The sequence below is a fragment of the Ceratosolen solmsi genome, unplaced genomic scaffold (genome assembly GCF_000503995.2).
Source record: "Ceratosolen solmsi marchali unplaced genomic scaffold, CerSol_1.0 scaffold41, whole genome shotgun sequence".
In the NCBI taxonomy this organism is placed as follows: Eukaryota; Metazoa; Arthropoda; class Insecta; order Hymenoptera; family Agaonidae; genus Ceratosolen; species Ceratosolen solmsi.
The window spans coordinates 1,004,318-1,024,412 of record NW_011948424.1 but is presented as its reverse complement, the minus strand read 5'-3'; the positions used below and the strand labels follow the sequence as shown (position 1 = coordinate 1,024,412).

Sequence of the window (20,095 nt, the reverse complement as noted above, 5' to 3'; positions counted from 1 at the left end):
CTTCGTCTTCCCCGACTCCAAATATATTCTTTTCAAGACAAAGGCTGTACTTGTTATCTCTCCCACTAATCGTAAGAAGTGGAAGAAACAACGTTGGAGTGAGATAGACTTTATAAGCCTCGGAGGTGCCGCAGTTCATAGTATATAAAATAAAATTAAATAGCGTTAGATAAATTAAGATTAAGTTATATTAAGTTAAATGATTCGTTCCTTAAATTAATGTGAATTAAGCAATTTTATAACATTATTTCAATCTAATGCTTAATAAAATCTTTTGCATCTTATATATATTTAATTATTATTTAATTTATTAACATTAAATAAGTCCATACTAATAATATTGTATAGAATATTTATTCATTAAAATTTTATATAGTTTTTAAATTTTTAAGTAATTAACTTATTCTATTATGAACTAAATAGATTATGAATTTCAATAATGCGGTAATGTTAATATATAAAAATTAAAAGTGACAACAAAATTTTCATAAATACTATTGTTTTTAAAATAATTATGGATACATTCATTTCGCTGTTTGTATGCACGTTTAGGATTATGAAAATTAAAATTTAATCTTTGCGATAAGCTTCTTATACTCCATGAATTTGATATACTTTAATAGATGTAAGGAATTTTTAAAAATTTGAAGTAAAAAAGGTTAATTATTATTTTTCATGATTTGTTGCGAAATGTTTAAGATAATTATTTTAATGTTTAAAAACCGATTAAAATTATGATAAAGAGATAGGAAACGCGAAAATATAATATATTAGCAAAAACGTTATTTAACGGTTCCGTAAAATCGAATGATACGCGCGCGCGCGTACACACACGCGCCCACACACGCACGCACGCGCGGAATAGCCCATATTTTCATTAAATATTTTTATATCCAATTCTTTAAAACTTGTTGTACACCCATTCCATCCTATTATTTAATCCTTTAAAAATTGTCGCATAAGCATTTTTACAATTTAACAACAGCGCTATTTATAAAATAAATAATTTTTTACATAAAGAATATTTACCGTAGCTGAACGTTTAATCGAGCTTAATTATCATTTTAAATTAACAAGTTTATTATTGTTTGAACAAACAAATAATAATGTAGAATTACAATGACCTCTAGCGGTAAAGGAATTTCCGTAGTTTATTATTATGATGATCAGTTCTGCCGTATCGTAGATTCAATGCATTGCACGTGAATTTCTCCTCATAAATTCGTAAATGATTTTCATAATATTGTTTATTATAACATTATAAAAAATGGGAATTTTAGAAAAAATATCTGAAATAGAAAAGGAAATAGCACGAACTCAGAAAAACAAAGGTAAATACAATTAGAAGGGTTATGTATACTTTATTTCTGAAAATTTTTTGCATATCAATAATGCCTTTTTTATATGACATATCTAAAGATTAATAATTCATTAATTTTATTTGTTTAGCAACTGAATATCATTTGGGTTTGTTAAAGGCAAAACTAGCGAAATATCGTTCACAACTTTTAGAACCTTCAAAAAAATCTGAAAAAGGCGAAGGTTTTGATGTTTTAAAATCTGGAGATGCAAGAGTAGCATTAATAGGCTTTCCATCTGTTGGAAAATCAACATTACTTAGTACATTAACTCATACGGAATCCGAGACTGCATCCTATGAATTTACCACTTTAACTTGTATTCCTGGTGTTATTGATTATAATGGTGCGAATATACAACTTCTTGATTTGCCTGGAATTATTGAAGGAGCTGCTCAAGTAATTATACATATTCGTAAATAAATATAATTATAATGAGAAAATATAATTTTCATAATGCATTATATTTGCATTTAAGGGTAAAGGTCGAGGCAAGCAAGTAATTGCAGTTGCAAGAACAGCAGATTTAATTTTAATGATGTTAGATGCAACAAAACAAGATGTGCAAAGACAATTATTAGAAAAGGAATTGGAGTCTGTAGGTATTAGATTAAATAAAAAAAAACCCAATATATATTTTAAAGTCAAAAAAGGTGGAGGCCTTTCCTTCAATTCAACTTGTATTTTATCAAAAGTTGATGAAAAATTAGTTCAAATGATTTTACACGAATATAAAATATTCAATGCTGAAGTTTTGTTTCGAGAAGACTGTACTCCTGATGAACTCATTGATGTTATTAATGCCAATCGTGTGTACTTACCATGTCTCTATGTTTATAATAAAATAGATCAAATTTCGATCGAAGAAGTCGATAAAATTGCGAGGCAACCAAATAGTGTTGTGGCCAGGTAATTTTAATATATAATTTATAAATAAATTGAATACTCCGTAAATGAACAGTATTATCTTACAGTTATAAATTTTGCAAATTTATAATTATTAATACTCGTTTTTTTAATGAAATATTTGGTATCCTTGGTATAACAATCTTCCAATTGTTTTAGTTGCAACATGAAGCTGAATTTAGATTACTTGTTGGAAATTCTTTGGGAATATTTGTCACTTATACGAGTATATACAAAAAAACCAGGTCAACCACCAGATTTTGACGATGGCTTAATTCTTCGTAAAGGTGTCACAGTTGAACATGTTTGTCATGGAATTCATCGAACATTAACTGCACAATTTAAATACGCACTCGTTTGGGTAAAGTTAACACGACTAATAATTTTCTTCTAATCCTATTAAAACATTTTTATCATCTGTTATTACACATTTAGGGTACTAGTACAAAATACTCACCTCAAAGGGTGGGTCTACAACATGTTATGCACGATGAAGACGTTATTCAAATTATGAAAAAATAGAGAATCTAATATCTTGGTCATTGAAACTACAAGGATATTATAGATGGGGAAAACTTCTATTTTTGAAATAATAAAAACTGTCAGTATTGGCTGAAATTTTAATAACAAAGATAACGTTATTTATAATTCCATCTTGTAAAACTGGATGAAAAGGATATTTTAAAAGTTCATCTATTTATTAAACATACCAGCGTTGAATCTTAGTATTCACAAGATATAATATACATTGTTTTATTAATAAAAATTTTATGAAAAATATACTATATCTTTTTCTTTATTTACAATTAATTAAATAGGGATATTTCAGATTAATAATTCCTTCCGTATTATTTAAGAAAATAATTCATCAAGGATGACATCATTTATTCTATAGAATTTTATCGATGCTTTAAAATTACTTTTACACGAGAAAATATATATATATATATATATACTTTTTTTTTATTTGCCCAAAGCCTTAATAAGTATTTTCTAAAACTTTTAGTAAAACATTAATGATAATTTTTATTGTTAAATTAAAAATACTTGTAAGATAATATGAATTAAATGAATATGTTTTTATAATAATACTTTTATTTTTCTATCAATATAAATTTATTAAATTGGATACTTTTTTAACAATGTTCTAATCTGCATGTGTGTAAATTTCTTTTGTCCTGGCATTAGTAAACCCTTTTGTTTGGCATATTTTAAATCAGCTTTTGATGCTCTATAGCGAGTATAACATAAATCTAATTTTTCTGCTTCTGCTGAACATTTATGATTTTCATATTGATTATCGGATAGACAGCCTATAAGATTTAGTACTTCGTGTACACAGCTCCCCTCTAAAATTTTTTATTAATTATTAAATGATGTATCAAAAGTATATTACGTTTATTATATTTTTACCATTTTTCTGATCGTATTTTCCAGAAACTTTATTTTTCAATTTTAATTGTAAAATTTCTTGAAGAGGCACTTTATCACTTTGTGGTGTCCTGGCTTTCAATACATAACTTGTTAACCTCATTTTCTATAATTTTATAAAAGATAAGATAATCATAATTTTAATAATACGAGAGCATACATTATGTAAGTTTAATTAACTAATAATACGGAACGGTTGTTTTAAAAAATTTTTATTTTGGATAATTTATACAGGCATAATTTAAAATTTGATTTTATAAAGTAATAAAGTTATATGATTCATTTTAAAATTACTTTTAAAATAAAGTCATATATGAAAACTTGAATATCACTAAAATGTATTTATTAAATATATAAATCAAGTATTAATATTATATTATATTTTCTATAGTTCATCATGTTTAAAACACAAATGCTTTAACGCATATTTATACTTTTTTCTTATAAAATAGGATTGAACTTTCTAAAATTAAGAAGCAAGAGTTTATTGTATAAACAATATTCCATGGATTGTATATTTTTTAATCTAAAATTAATTATTCAATTTATTACATTTTACAAATAATACATAATTTTATTAATGCACTAGAACTCTTGAAGAATGATGGATATTAATAGTGATCGTACAATTATGCCGCAAAAGATATATAAAAAAATAAAAAATATTAAATAAAAGGCGGTACGAAATGCTACTGGCTTTTCCGAAATGAAGAGCAATGTTAATATTCAAAGCAGATAGTAGTATTTTATTTAAATATAGTATGGACGGAAAATTAAAAAGAAGAAAAAAAATTTACAAAGGTTAAATATTTGTTCTGACAATTCATTCACAAAATTTAAAATGTACATACTATATCTTGATAATAATAAGAATCTTTATAACTCTTTAATGAAATAATAAAACGCCCAAGTTATGCAAATCACTTTGCCGTTTTTCTATTATTATTATTAAATAATGTATCACATAACCTGACAAAAATTCCACTATTACATTATCAATGGTAGTATTTATTTATTGACATCATTCAGTCAAAATTCCACTCTGGAGATGGCGTACTTTTAACACGTAAACCGATAACAATGAATTTCAGAATACATTTAAAAAATCGTTATTAAATTTAACTGAAAAAAAATTGTAGAATTGTTTCTGAAATGTCAAATATTTATTAAAAGCTTAAATAAAACAAACTTTTGTACTTTAATAACATACGAATTACATGCCGATTCATGTATCAATGAATGTATGAAATATTAAACATTGATACACTAATATCTGTACCATTTTTGTTGCTATTGTTGATGTTATTGTTGTTATTGTTGTTATTGTTGTCATTGTTATTATCATCATCATCATAATTGTTGTTGTTGTTGTTGTTGTTGCTATTGTCGTAAGCGTTAGTAGCATGATAATATTACTTTTTATTAAACTCTGATTATCGTCCTTATTGTTATTAGTTGACTTTATAGAAATAAAATACAAAACATATTATGAATCAACATTTTTATAAAATAATTATCCGAGTATTAAAGTTAAATCTGTTAAATTAATAATACGCATGCGCCTAATGTATTCTAGTTCCATATCATCTCTCATGCGATACATAAAAATTCTAGGGCCTACGATTGATTATTGACAACTCCGCAGTCCTTGTACCATTAAAGTAATAAAAAGTTATTTATGTCACTTTTAGTTATCTAATAGTAAAAAAAACGTGACATCGTTAACACGTATTCAGCATGACATTTGTAATTATTTCGGCATTAATGAAAATGCACGGATATTGAGAGAAATGCGAAAAACTTTACGATCAACGAATAGGTGGAAAGAAGCACGAGAAAGGTAATGCGTTAATGATATAGTATAAAAAAAAAAAAAAAAAAAAAAAAAAAAAAAAAAAAATAGCCATGAGAAATCGAGGACAAGAGCATACGCAAGATCTGCACTTGTATTGTTTGCAAACGCAATACGTAAAGAAAAGCGATCATGAAAAATCATTTTCTTCGCATTACGAACGTTGAAGTTACGCTGAGCCGTGAGATTCGTTGCTCCGACTTACGAATTTGGAATAGCCGAGGTAAATGTTTCCTTTATATGTATAAATTATTAAAGTATTATAAAGAATGTTAAATAAAACACTCTAACTAGTTTATCATGTATGCAACTAATATATTTGAAGTGAAAAGTATTATATTGTTTCTGCCGTCGTATTTCTCTTATTACAAATTTAACAAAACAGATAATAACTAAATTTCAATAATAAAGATGATATAAAAATCATTATGAAAGTATGTAATATTGGTGTTCAAAAATATTTAAAATAAAAAAAAAAAAAAAAAAAAAAAAAAAAAGTTATCGTTAACTTAATTTATTTCGTTAATTTTTTCGTTTTTTTTTATTTATCCAATTTTTCAATTTACTTTTGTTTGATACATTTTTGTGCCAAATGAAATGATTCCTTTTTAGTTTTCAAAATTACGATTAGTTACAATTTATTAAATAATTTTATCATTTTTTTTTTTTTTTTTTTTAGTACATATCTAAAATATAGAAAATAATTATTCTATGTTATTAATCGAAAGGTTTATAATATTTTAAAAGATAATTTAAATAATTAATGTTAACAAATTAGCAATAAAGTAAATTAATTATATTTTAAATTGAGATAATTTTAACAAAGTTTGAATTACGTTTTTTGTTATTTTCTCATTTATCATATTAAAATTAAATGACTAAAATAACGATAACCATTAGAATTAAAAAGTACCAATGGAATTAAAGTGGAGTAATATGCATTAAATATATAAGCAATTTAAATAACAAAATATACAAATAAAAACGATATATAAAATTTTACAAATTTATTCGTTATAATGAAATCAATTTATGTATAATAAAAGTTGTATTGATTTTTTAATTTAATTTATATTGTATGGTATATTATGAATTATTTTGTACAGAAATATTAATTTCAAAATTCTGATTTCAACATTCTGATATTGAATATGATAAGAAAATTTAAATTAATATACTTTGCTAATATAATATTAACAAATCACTTATATAAGAAAAATATGCAAAAACTAATCAAAGTAGTCGTTATAATTAAACATTTTTAAACAGATCACAGGAATATTTGTATCTATAAAAGCCAATAAGATTCTCTGGATAAATACATAAATAACACCATAAGTATTAGCCTTCCATATTTGTATAAGACATTATCACAATGGCTAAATTATGTCGAAGTAAGTATTTCTTATCAATTATAATTATACATACTTTTGAAAGCGACATATAAGAAAAATCTATGTATTAAAATGTAAATGGTGAATTTTTTATATTTAACATTAAATATATTTGCTTAGAAATTCGTTACTACAATTAATTGCATCAATTATTAATGGCACAGTTTGACTTTTACCAAAGTCCCTCAAGGCATAAAAATAAAAAAAAAATAATAAATTTGAAAACAACATAATAAATTCAAAGTAAAAATTATTTCTATAAAATTTTTGGTTTTTATCGTATTACAAATTATCAAGTCATGTATAAGATCAAATCACCTAATTCACGTGATAAAGTAAGACTATTTTGATATTCATAATAATATTGCATGGCTTACAAATATTCTTATTAACATTAGTATGTGATAAAAAAATAATACGTTTTCTTAAATTAACTTATAATTTCCTACAATTCAACAAATATTCTTACAAAAAAAAAAAAAAAAAAAAAAAAAAAAAAAAAAAAAAACGTGCGAGGCTTTTTCTATGAGGAACTAATACGTTTCATGGCCATGGCAATTTCTTGCTTACGTAAGTTACGTAATCCATTAGAAAATTAATTATTTTTATAAATAAAGTAATTTTTATATAAAATATTATTATGCGAGAATGATTGTTAATAATTGCATGCGCAATTTAAAATCTATCTAAATTACATTAAATATCAAAATAACGTATAAACTATAACCTTACTCCTGCATAAATGCAAACATAACGATTTAAGAACATTGGAGCATTATTATTTTCCACTCATATGATTATATCCTATATTTTTCCTTAAATTGAAAAATGGCGCTATTTAATGATTTCGTATATAAATCTTTCATCAATTTTTATTCTTGTTGTAGAATATTGTTCAAATAGAAGTTTACATAATACAAATCATTAAACATAAATCACGAATGTCTTCTACATTATTAATATAAATACTCGATATTTGTTAAGAAATTATATTGATCTACACATGTTTATGCATAATTTCTAAAAATGATATTTTTTTAACGATTTATTTTAATAATTAATTCAAGCGATGAAATATTTTAAACAAATAAACCAACTAACTATCTCTTTTATAATCTTATTGTATGTCATTGATCGTTTTCTTATATTTGTTTCTATATAAAATTTGCAAATTATATAAGATTTTAAAGATGGTAAAAACATTGCACGATCTATTGTGTTATTGATAGATATTAGAATAACTAAAAGAATAAAATATGAAATTTCACAATTGAGGCCGATTTTAAAAATATAATATCGATGATTATATATTGTTTAAATAATCGTAAAAACATGTACATTTAGAATCCCTTGACAATTATTTTCGAATTCGCAATTTACAAATTTTTATGAAACGGTGCATTTGTTGTAAAAGCTTAATATCCATTCATTTGACATTATTTGATTATTAAATTTGACATATATATATATATATATATATATATATATATATATATATATCTTATATAAGTATATTTATCATCCATATATATATATATTATAAAACCAAATTGAAATGTATGGAGCCACTTGATCCAAATATCAACGACTATAAAATCATTTATACTGATAAACTACAAATTTCTAAAGAGTTTTTTTATTTGAGTATCTAGTTAAATATTGTTACATTGTAAGTATATTATACTTCTTCAATAATATATACTTAATTACCTTAATATAGGATTTGTTTGTTTCGAAAATATATGATAAAATATAAACATAGAATGCGCATAATGTGCAGATAAACTAAAATTAATTTGTATCGATTTTCTTATTATAAACTACTAAGTGGGACAGAAAGTTTATATATATATATATATATATATCAATTTTTTTTTTACAATTTATAATTTTCTTGAAAGTAAAAACTAATCAGCAAAACTCGACTTATTTACGTGCATAATCTGTTTGATAAGAATGTCAGCAGTTCGATTTAGATAAAAACTTTGTATCGAAATCGTAATTTTTAGAAAAAATCATTTCTTATTGATTATAGCTTAAATATTAATTCATTATTAATATAAATTCATTTCTTTGCGATTTAGGCTCAAAGTGATGAACTTGTCTAGGACTTTACCTTCTCTATAACTTGATAAAACATACTTTTAATTACTTAGTTTTCTTATAAAACTTAATCTTAATTTTGCAATTCATTCCTTTAACTATTCATTTTGCTATGTAATATCAAATAAGCTCTATTTAAAATATAGGGAACATTTTTTAAATTTATTTTAGATGTTGGAATAGAGACAATACGATCGTCGTTTATAAGTTTTTATAATTGTTAAAATTGTATATATTTTTATACAAGTAATTTCACTAATTATTTATACGCTTCATCATTTAAAAGATAATTATTGAATACTTATAAATAGGATCATAATTTTGTATTAAAAATAATACCGATTATATCATTTAATTTATAGCGTTTTTGAGTTTTAAATATCATATATATATATATATATATATATATATATATATATATGCAAAGTTCTAACTCAAAATATTACTCTTCAAAATGCTATTGTATAATAACAATTTTCTTCCTCCATTCTGGGCCATTATTTTATAAATACTTAACTCTTGATATCTTGTAACATTTAAGTCCCCCATTAGCTGATAAATATAGTTAATTTTCTTTTATAATTAATAGCGATTACTTAAACTTTTTTCTTCTTATTTTACATAAAAGAATCAGTTTCAACTCGATATTCACTCGCTATTTAAAAATAAATAAATTCTAAAGTATCTTCTATAATAAAACAAGAAAAGAAAAGATATAATTTTACGACAAAGAGAATCGTCAATTAAAACGCGTAAATTGAAGAAAACTGCGTAGTATATTCTAAATAAAAATAAAAATATTTAAACGATGTAATGGAACATCATTGTTTAATATTGAAAAATACAAGGGTAAAAGATTTTGCTTCTTCATAATCGATGATAATACCGCATTGTTTAAATCCCTCAAAATAGAAGATCAATATTTTGAAAATCCTATAATTGTATCGGTGCTATTTAAAATATTGTACAATATTCAATGATAAGTATGCATCGTATAGCAATAAAACTTTTTTAAACGACACGATTATGATCTTTTGATAAAATTTGTGTAACAAACTAAACGCCTTTAATCATAAGTGCTTCATTATTATTATTTTATTACGCATAAGCATAACTGTAGAATGAGCAAATTTCCACATCTATGATGTATTTGACAAAATCTATAAAATATGCAAAAATTTTAAAATACATTCCTCTAGATAGAAAAATGAAAAGGAATTACAATACATTCGTATTTAAAATTTTGAATAATAGTACAATAGGTATTTTTATTCTATATGTATAGTATATGTAAAATTTAATTTAAAACGGCATAGGTGACTTAAGAGATGAAATTATCAATGTAATATTTTCTCATTTGAATACATAATGTTAAAGCATTTTAAAAGCTTATTTGAAAAATATACGTAGGTTAGTGTCATTTGGTTTGAAAATAAAAAAAAAAAACAAAAACAAAAAACAAAAAAAAAAGTGAAAATATATTAATAAATGATTTGAACTAGTGATTTAATTGCCATTATAATCTGATTTAATAGTCAGTTATAGCAATTATAAAATCATGAAATTAATATTGAAATAAAAATAAGCAACAATAACAATTTGTCGTATTAGAGTTAGTTCGAAAGCTCTTGCACGCACTTTTAAAAGTAAAATTAACGTCAATCATTCAATAATACTTTATCGATCGTATTATTTTCAAGACAGTCCATCTTCGATATTTTAATATAAAATGCAAATCGAATGTGTCTCCAGACAAAAGAACTTTTAATGTAACAAGTTCATATGTATTATCAGCGAAGCTTCCAACACAAAACACACTTGACCGTACTTTCCCAGCTCATTGATGAAAATTAATTGTAGCTGCTTTATTCTCCACACTAATAAGCTCATTTTTGCAACAAAGCATCAATTCTCGTGAAGGCGAGACGAGGCTTCTACGAGGACGAGGAGCGTCGACGCATGTCAGAGAGAGGGCACTTGGAATTTTATTTAAATGCTGGCGTACTAAATCGGGCCCGAAGCGAATAAATAGAGGATGGAGCGGTGGCGGTGTCAATGTGGCGGTGTAGGCACAGGGAAAGTGCGATCGCTGTCCTAGGCTCGGGCCTAGCGAGCTTTGCCCCCGCACATTCATGAAAATCGCGAGTGCGCCCGTCCGACAGCGGATTAGCCCCGGTCGCGCATGCGCGCCCCACCGGAGATTCCCGCGCGTTCGTCGATTGTTAGGCAGTAGCGCGCGAGCTACGAGTTAGGATACTCAGCGAGTCCGGGAGCTCACGACTATTCGTTAGCCCATCCTCGTGGAGCTTTGGTAAACAATCGGACGACATCATGAGTGAATGCAGCAAAAAGGGGCGGCACGCCAACGGTGTCATGGCTCCTTACACCAATGGCAAAGGCAAGTACCACCGGCTATCGAGTGAGTGTCTCAGCCCTTGTCACTCCCAAATATTTAACCTTGAAAGGAACTAACTGCCTAAGCTATGGCAGTGGCGCGCGCGTGCACGCAAGCACGCACGCACGCACGCACGCACGCACGCACGCACGCACGCACGCATGCATGCATGTACACGAGCACACACAACTCTCCTCTAACTTCCTGCACCAATCTTCTATTCCTGGCTCTTGGACACTGTTCTCTGTGATTTTATTTGACGTGTTTGTTTTGTGATTATCGTGTGACAGCAATGTTGATCGCAAGGGAGCATTACGAGTACCTTGTGATATTTTACGCATTCGACCACTGGAGAAAAGAACGTTAATGAGACCAATTTTTATCAACGACCACATATGTTTCAACTACGACTCTTTTCCTGTATTACGTACAAAGTATCGTATCAATTATTGCTTACGCCGTACGATCCAAAAACTTTTATCCGTATCATGACCAATAATTATGAAATAATTTAAATTTCTTAAACGTGAATTCCTATAATCAAAGAATTTCTTGCGAAAGAACTGTATTATTATTATTACCATATTTTGAACTTATCCTTCTCTTTAAATACTATTCATACCGATTCTTTTCATTCTTTTATATTATTAACATAAGTTACCGAATAGCTCGAAATATCTCAAATTCAGTAAAGAAAAAAAAAATAAAATAAAAAAAAAATGTTATCGTATTGCTTATGCTGCGTTTTTTGAAAGAGCAACGGTATTTATTTTTTTACAAATTTTATAAATATGACCGCTTCATAAAAGCATCATTTTATGCAACAATTGAAATCGTCGACAATATTTTAAATGCCTTAAAACGCTGTTTACATGAAAATAAATAATGTAAACTAATTTTAAACGAATTTTGCATCCGCATTAATAACAAAATATGTTTGATAAATTAACGATATCATGTTACATCGTTTTGTAATTATATTTTTACTCGGTTATTTCTTTCTGAAATTCCATCTCGTGTATTTGCGTGTAAGTAAAAAACTGCATACATTTGACTAGTATTTGAGTCGAAAATTCAAAAAATGTATATTAAAAGAAATAAAATCTAATCTCAAAAAGCTGACAAGAAATTTTAGAGTAATAATATTTGAAAATCAAATATAAGAATTGAAAGTATGAGTTTAAATAAATATTGCATTTTAAAAATGTAAGTTATTTGATCAAAATAATACTTTTGAATTTTAAAGATTAAGAAAATATAATAGATTTCAAAAAGTATAATAGATTTTCTAATATTCTTTTTTAAAATAAACTCTTTTTTAAAAGATACTGTCCCTTTCCACGCATTGATTAGACAAATTTTGTAGATCTGTTACATTTTTCAATTCAACGTTTCAATAAATCAAGATTATTTGATAACATATAAAAAAATTTTTTATCAAAAGCAACAAAGTAATAACGTTACGTTAAAATGTTATGGTTATTAAGCTTTTAATTTAATCACAAATATTGAAAAGGAATTGTTTGTTCGAAAGAAATATTTCCATAATTATTCGTGTCTTCTATCTTCAACCTTTGTATGTATAAATCAAAATAATTTTTTATTTCATAATGGATAATGTAAAATCAATATGCGTAAAAATTTATAATTATGAATAGACAGCACTTGAATTAGCTTTTAAAAGCAATTTAACAATTAATAAATTGTATGGATTATAATTTTATATCGAATTGTACTTGTCGAATTAATTATCTAAATAAATTCAATCATGTATTATTTTTTATTGCTTATGTATTAATTACAGATATTAATAATTATAATTTAATATAAAGGTAAATACGTAATTTAATAAGTAAATTGGAAGAATAGATGAAATTTAAAGTATATTAATTAGCGGCTCATGTTTAAATGAAGAATAACAATTTAATTCCTCAAATAGTGATAAATTTAGTATACGTAGTTGTTAAATTTGTGACCACGTCCCCCCCCCCCAAATAAAATTCAGTGCCTAATAATTTAACGTATTCTATCAAACACTGCACGATGTACTTTTACATATTCATTATTTCGACTTATAATTATCTACATTGATTTATCTATTGATAAAGAAGAAATTTTTAGTAGAAATAGTGTCGTAAATTAGGTAGAATTAAAATACTTTTTATATTTTAACGAATGCTAATACTCTTTCTAACACCATTTATACTTTAAAACATAATGATTTAATTATATATTTTTAATAATAGTATGTCGTCTTTACATGCTGCATAAATAAACATAAAATATAGAAGAAAATGTGATTCATTAATATCGTAATGCCGTAACCTATGATTTCTTAAAATATTGCATCTTCACGTTATATATATATATATATATATATATATATATATATATATATATATATATATAATGAATAAATGAAATAAAATTTTAACAAATATTTACATAAATATTTAAAAGGACCGTCGATCGAGGAGAGCCTCAGATACATCAGACAGTCTTTAAAGTCGGAAGAAATGGATTACCTAGAGGGTACACATTTCGATGGTTTATTTCCTCACGTTTTCGTCACTCTTGGTGCCTCGGTAAGTCTATTTTACAACGTATATAAAGTCACGTTAGTCACTAATTGATCGAGCCATATTCTATAAAAATTGAATATTTTTATTAGCATTTTCACAGTAGAATACATAAAAGTGGGTCAAAAGTTCTCAACTTCATGAATATTAATTATTTGGATACATAATGTTTGGAAGTATTTTAAAAATTTTAAATAAATTATTTAAAATTGATTGTAAAAAATCAGTGAATATAAGTATTTCGTTTCAAGTAAAAAATTGTTATTACGTTTACGTTGTAATTATTTATATATATGCCTATTCATGTATATTATAACAATACGACATTTATAAAACTCATTATTATTGTATCATATTATATCATATCAAATACTTAAGATAACAAAAAAAAAAAAAAAAAAAAAAAAAAAAAAAAAAAAGTCATTACTATTATAAAATTATATTATAAAATAAATTAGGACCAACTTATGATGTTAGTAATGCTATTAAGATATTAAGAATATATTTTTAAATAAAATACCGCATAATCTTTTCATGATTGAATATTAAAATAATCAGATGCATAACTTTGTGTTTAAAAGATTCCTGTACATGAAAATGTAAATAAATATAGTAGCACAGATTATATCCAGCAAGTATTATAATCTTAATAACAAATCTACATTAAACTTCTAAATCCCAAAGTAACTTAGCTCAAAGAGAGTTTTGTTGCATCATAACTTGTTTTAAACTTGACTTTCTACGCTATTGACGCATCAAATAATCTTTCAACCGTTTAAAAATATAACTGCCTATTTATGTGAATTACTTATATAAATTCCAGCAGAATTTAGTAAAAAAAAAACTTATTGATTGTCTAAAGATATTTTGAACTTATCATTATTATATTTATTATTATAATATAATAATTTGTCTGTGTATTGTACTCTCAAAGTACATTGTATCTTCATATATTTTTTATTTTACAAAGAAATTACTACTCAAATTTTTACAATAAAAATCAGTTTTACTTTACACTTCATTTGTTCTGAATAAAATACTTTATCCAGATTTATAATTATAATTACAAATATAATTACATAATTATAATTATAAATTGCCATTTAATTTAATTTATTAAAATATTGTATCCTAACTAATAAATTACTTATTTCATTAATATCAGAAAATCGTAGATTCATTCGTGAGTTTACCTGTATACGTATTATATAATACAAAACTGTAAAAAAAAACAAAAAAAAAAACAAAAAAATAACAAAACAAAAAAAAACAAATGGTCTTATATTCGATTACTTCCAATACATTTAAAGCATTACTAAATGTCAAGGTTCAGGTCATTATACATGAACTGGCAGCGATGGCAGCGAGGATTCATTGATTAAATTAGAATATGTAAACATAGTTAAAACGAAACGAAAAAAAAAAAAATCTAATAGCGTAAAAAAACTTAGTCCAACGCTAAAGATAAAATTCACGATATCCACTTGGAACGATTAAACGCATGATCCATGTATCTCCGATACTATACCGATTAAGTGAGATAATTGTTTCTATTAATAGGGCGATCTGGCGAAAAAGAAAATCTATCCAACTTTATGGTGGCTGTTCCGGGACAATCTGTTACCTCAGGCGACGACGTTCATTGGCTACGCCCGGAGTGATCTCACGATCCAGACGCTGCGTACCTTTTGCGAGCCCTACATGAATGTGCAATCAGGTGAGGAGGAGCGCTACGAGGAATTCTGGCGGCTAAATTACTACGTTATGGGCTCCTACGACGATAAGAGGGACTTCGACACGCTTAACCGGGAGATCGAGAAGCACGAGACGGGCCAATTCGCGAATCGGTTATTTTATTTGGCACTTCCGCCTTCGGTCTTCGAGAACGTCACCGTACACATCAGACAGATTTGCATGGCAAGAAAGTAGGTACACGTGACGTCTCTTTGGCTACTTTAAAAGGCAGATACTCCACGCTCATCTATTAGATTTACATATACGTAATCTACGAGGACACTTTGTTATACTCTTAAGTGTCATTCGCTGAAAGATAATTATATTAAACATTATATAAACATTATATATTGAGGAATTATCTAATTAACGTGTTTTTGATGACGTTATATGATTAATTTAAGTATTGAAATTCTGTCCCATTGGGAATTATATTAAGATAAGTGTTGTAAATAATTTAACCTGCCTTGTGAGATTTATAATGTTATCGTAATATTAAAATAAATTGAGAAGCCGAATATTTTCTTATTCAATCGTGTTATATAATATTTTAATCGATTCGTATAAAAAGTATAAGCTGCTTTATTTTAAAGTATAAGCAGCTTATGTGTTAAGAAGACAAATACATGTATTAGGTAAAAGTGAAGAAAATCGTATCAACGATTAATTACAATGGAGAACTTTGAGTATTAAGAGTAGGAAAAAAAATCTAAGGTTACGAGAAAAGAAGAAAATTTATATACATATGTATATGTATATGCATATTGTATATTGTATATTGTAAATTGTATATTGTAGACGATGTCTCACACTAAAAAACATTTTCGATATGAAATTTTGTTGTGTGTAAATACAGCAAGTTATGAAAGTCTTTGTAATTGAGTTTCTATTTGAAAGCCAAATATCTCAAACTATAGTATTGTCTGTAGTTATTTCGTTAAACATGTATAGATCACGAATATTATATTAAATCGTATAGTTTAGCGGATTAGAATAAAATATTAAAGTACAAGATATTCAAAGATATTTGGATAACAAATGAATCGGTGATAAATGTAAAGCAAAATAAAATGACAATATTAATTGAGCATTAAAATTACTTCAGGAAAAAATTTCTTACACTATATATTTATTAAGATAATCAAGTTAACAAACTTTAATGCCAATTAAATAAATGATAATTATGAATAATTAGAAATAAATCATTATTCTAATGATGAGAATAGCATTATTAGTATAAATGTACCATCACTATGTATTTTTGGAAAGTAACAGTTATATATTTTTAATAATTTTTATTAAAATTGCAGCAATATTTCATTGTGAATCGACGTGTTGAATTATTTAATCAAATTTTATAAAAATTATATCATTGTATTTGTGAGTGTTTTGAATATCATATAAGCGATATATTAAACAATTAATTAATATTAATATTAAAAAAAAAAAAAAAAAAAAAAAAAAAAAATTTGCCAACAATATATTTTAGTTATTTAACTTCGAGATGTCAACATACAAATTATTATTACAAATGAATTAAGTTAACGTCTAATACAGTTACTCGAACAAATTAATATAAGTATTAAATGAAAATTGATTTTTAGAATACTGAAGAAAGCAATTGAGTTCCAATGTATCTCATATATTTATATAAGCTTAACCTTTTTGACATTTCTATTGCATTATGTTTGTTAAGAATTTTTACAAGTAATTCTACTTCCTTATGCTCTATTATAGAATTCTCATACAACTTATATATTGAATTTAAAAGTCACAATGGATTAAAAATTCTCCAAGATAAACAATTAACAATCAAAAATTAACATTCCATTTGGCTCGGTTATTACATTTTTTTAAGGGTAAATTTATTACATTTTATTACATTTCTTTTTCGTAATCAAAGAATAATTGAATATAAATATTTGTTGGCAAAAAAAAATTTTCGAGGTGAAAATTCCCGCCACGACAATACACAATGAAAATTGATATCGAGACTCGATTTCACGCACATATATAATTATGCGCGTATACAATTTTATCATAACCACTTAGCGTCGAGCAGATGAAACAAAATGACTATTACAGATGAAATAAGTGATTCATGTTTAAAAAGCCCTTTGTATTGTATACCACAGAGGCTGGACGAGAATAATAATCGAGAAGCCGTTTGGTCGCGACGTCTTGTCCTCGCAGAAACTCTCGAATCATCTTGCATCTCTCTTCACCGAAGAGCAAATTTACAGAATCGATCACTACCTTGGTAAAGAAATGGTCCAGAACTTGATGACTCTGAGATTTGGGAATCGAATCTTCAGCCCGACATGGAATCGGGAGAACATCGCATCGGTGCAAATTACGTTTAAAGAGCCGTTCGGCACACGTGGCAGAGGTGGTTACTTTGACGAATTTGGTATTATTCGAGATGTCATGCAAAATCACTTGCTGCAAATATTGTCGCTCGTCGCTATGGAGAAGCCGGCTTCTTGTCATCCCGACGACATCAGGTCAGCGTTTTACTATCCTTTGTTCACTTTATCCATAAAAGCCAAAATTTTACAACTATTTTACAACAGAATTTTTAAACTATAGTCGCTTATATATATATATGACATATTATGAATATATAGCTTTTATAAGTGTGTATTAATTATCGTAAGCATACTAGCATACTAGAAAATGAAATTCGATTGACAATAATATAATATAACAACTGCGAAACGATTATATTATTTAAAACAGTATTTTGGAAGAAAAATGAATTTTTTTTATTTAATTATTCTTATAAGAAAAAAATAAATAAATAAATAAATAAAAAAAAACAACAACAACAACTTATTAGAAATAAGAAAATAGATAAGTCACGTAGATAAGAATTTAAAAAGAAAAATTTTTTATCGATATAATTGACATTCAAGTAACATAATTATTATTGATCATTAATAAATCATTGTTTAATCGATGAGACGATATACGGTTGAAAACAAAATTTAAAAGTCATTTTTTTAATAAATATTACTCTAAAATGTAATAATTATTAGACATTAATATTTTTGATCCAGAAATGAAAAGGTAAAAGTATTGAAGTGCATAAAGCCGGTAAGCATGGAGGACGTAGTGCTCGGTCAATATATTGGCGATCCAGAGGCGAAAGATGAAGAAGGGAAACTGGGCTATTTGGATGATAAAACTGTGCCTGCCAAGTCGAATACTCCGACTTTTGCCATGGCTGTACTAAAAATTAATAACGAACGATGGGATGACGTACCATTTCTTCTCAGATGTGGCAAAGGTAAAAATATAACATTTAACTCATAATATCATACGAACAAAACAAAAGTTACATTGGTAAATTAATGTTCGCAAAATTTACAACAATAATGCCTAATTTTTGTATTGTATTATTATGATCATAAAAAATGCTTTGCTTTCAGCCTTAAATGAAAGAAAAGCTGAAGTGAGAATTCAGTATCAAGACGTCCCCGGTGATATTTTTGATGGAAAGGGAAAAAGAAATGAACTTGTTATTAGAGTACAGCCGGGTGAAGCATTGTACATAAAAATGATGACCAAATCACCTGGAATTACGTTTGATATGGAAGAAACAGAATTAGATTTAACCTATGGCAATAGATATAAGGTAAATTGAAAACAAATTAACGTACATCAATAATACGATGAAGTTTTGATTAAAATCATAAAATTTGATAAAATCTTGCTGTTTCTTTGTTATTTCAGGGTCTTAAATTACCCGATGCTTATGAAAGACTGATTCTAGATGTTTTTTGTGGCTCTCAAATGCATTTTGTTCGTAATGACGAACTCAGTGAGGCTTGGAGAATTTTTACTCCACTACTTCATCAAATTGAGAGACAGAAAATTTCTCCCATCGAATACAAGTAATTTCATAACATTGTAATCCTATGCTAATAATCTGATTATTTCAAGCATCGAGCTTTGAATATTTAATATAAAAGTTGCTTGCCATAATTACCAAATGCATAAATAAATTTTTAATAATTTATTTAATATTTACAATATTTCATTATTAGTAGTAAATGTATTATATAATTATTTTCTTTTCAGATATGGGTCCCGTGGACCAAAAGAAGCTGATAAAATGGCAAAGCAAAATAATTTTGCTTATTATGGATCATATAAATGGGTTCGACCACATTAAATTTCATATTTATATTTTTATATAATAAATTGCACACATTGTCAACTGTAAACGAATCTGTGATTGTTATAAATACCTGAAAATTTTATATGCAGGTTTTATTTAAGAAATCTACACTTTTTAGATTTATATTTAAAAATGACTATATTGCACCCTTCTCAACGGC

The 20,095-nt window shown here is 26.2% G+C and overlaps 3 protein-coding genes across 4 annotated transcripts; 2 read left to right on the top strand and 1 right to left on the bottom strand.

The window, feature by feature from the left end:
• Nucleotides 1-1,154: 1,154 nt before the first annotated feature.
• LOC105362480 (developmentally-regulated GTP-binding protein 2) lies at nt 1,155-3,001 on the top strand. The gene is made up of 5 exons (XM_011499937.1): nt 1,155-1,331; nt 1,450-1,757; nt 1,837-2,267; nt 2,424-2,625; nt 2,700-3,001. Exons 1-5 carry the CDS (start codon nt 1,268-1,270, stop codon nt 2,784-2,786), a joined length of 1,092 nt encoding a protein of 363 aa, XP_011498239.1. The 5' UTR covers nt 1,155-1,267; the 3' UTR covers nt 2,787-3,001.
• Nucleotides 3,002-3,342: 341 nt separating this feature from the next.
• Nucleotides 3,343-4,571, bottom strand: LOC105362688 (uncharacterized). The gene is made up of 3 exons (XM_011500173.1): nt 4,547-4,571; nt 3,678-3,801; nt 3,343-3,613 (listed from the first exon to the last, which is right to left on the bottom strand). The coding sequence occupies exons 2-3, from the start codon at nt 3,796-3,798 to the stop codon at nt 3,384-3,386; spliced, it is 351 nt and encodes a 116-aa protein (XP_011498475.1). The 5' UTR covers nt 3,799-3,801; nt 4,547-4,571; the 3' UTR covers nt 3,343-3,383.
• Nucleotides 4,572-6,820: 2,249 nt separating this feature from the next.
• Zw (glucose-6-phosphate 1-dehydrogenase Zw) lies at nt 6,821-20,037 on the top strand. Of its 2 annotated transcripts, none has more exons than XM_011499936.1 (8): nt 6,821-6,941; nt 13,900-14,024; nt 15,579-15,943; nt 17,888-18,256; nt 18,812-19,041; nt 19,184-19,389; nt 19,488-19,648; nt 19,836-20,037. In XM_011499936.1, the coding sequence occupies exons 1-8, from the start codon at nt 6,923-6,925 to the stop codon at nt 19,927-19,929; spliced, it is 1,569 nt and encodes a 522-aa protein (XP_011498238.1). In that variant the 5' UTR covers nt 6,821-6,922; the 3' UTR covers nt 19,930-20,037. The 2 variants fall into 2 exon arrangements, with proteins under 2 accessions (XP_011498238.1, XP_011498237.1); XM_011499935.1 differs by lacking the exon at nt 6,821-6,941 and adding an exon at nt 10,709-11,442.
• Nucleotides 20,038-20,095: the final 58 nt, after the last annotated feature.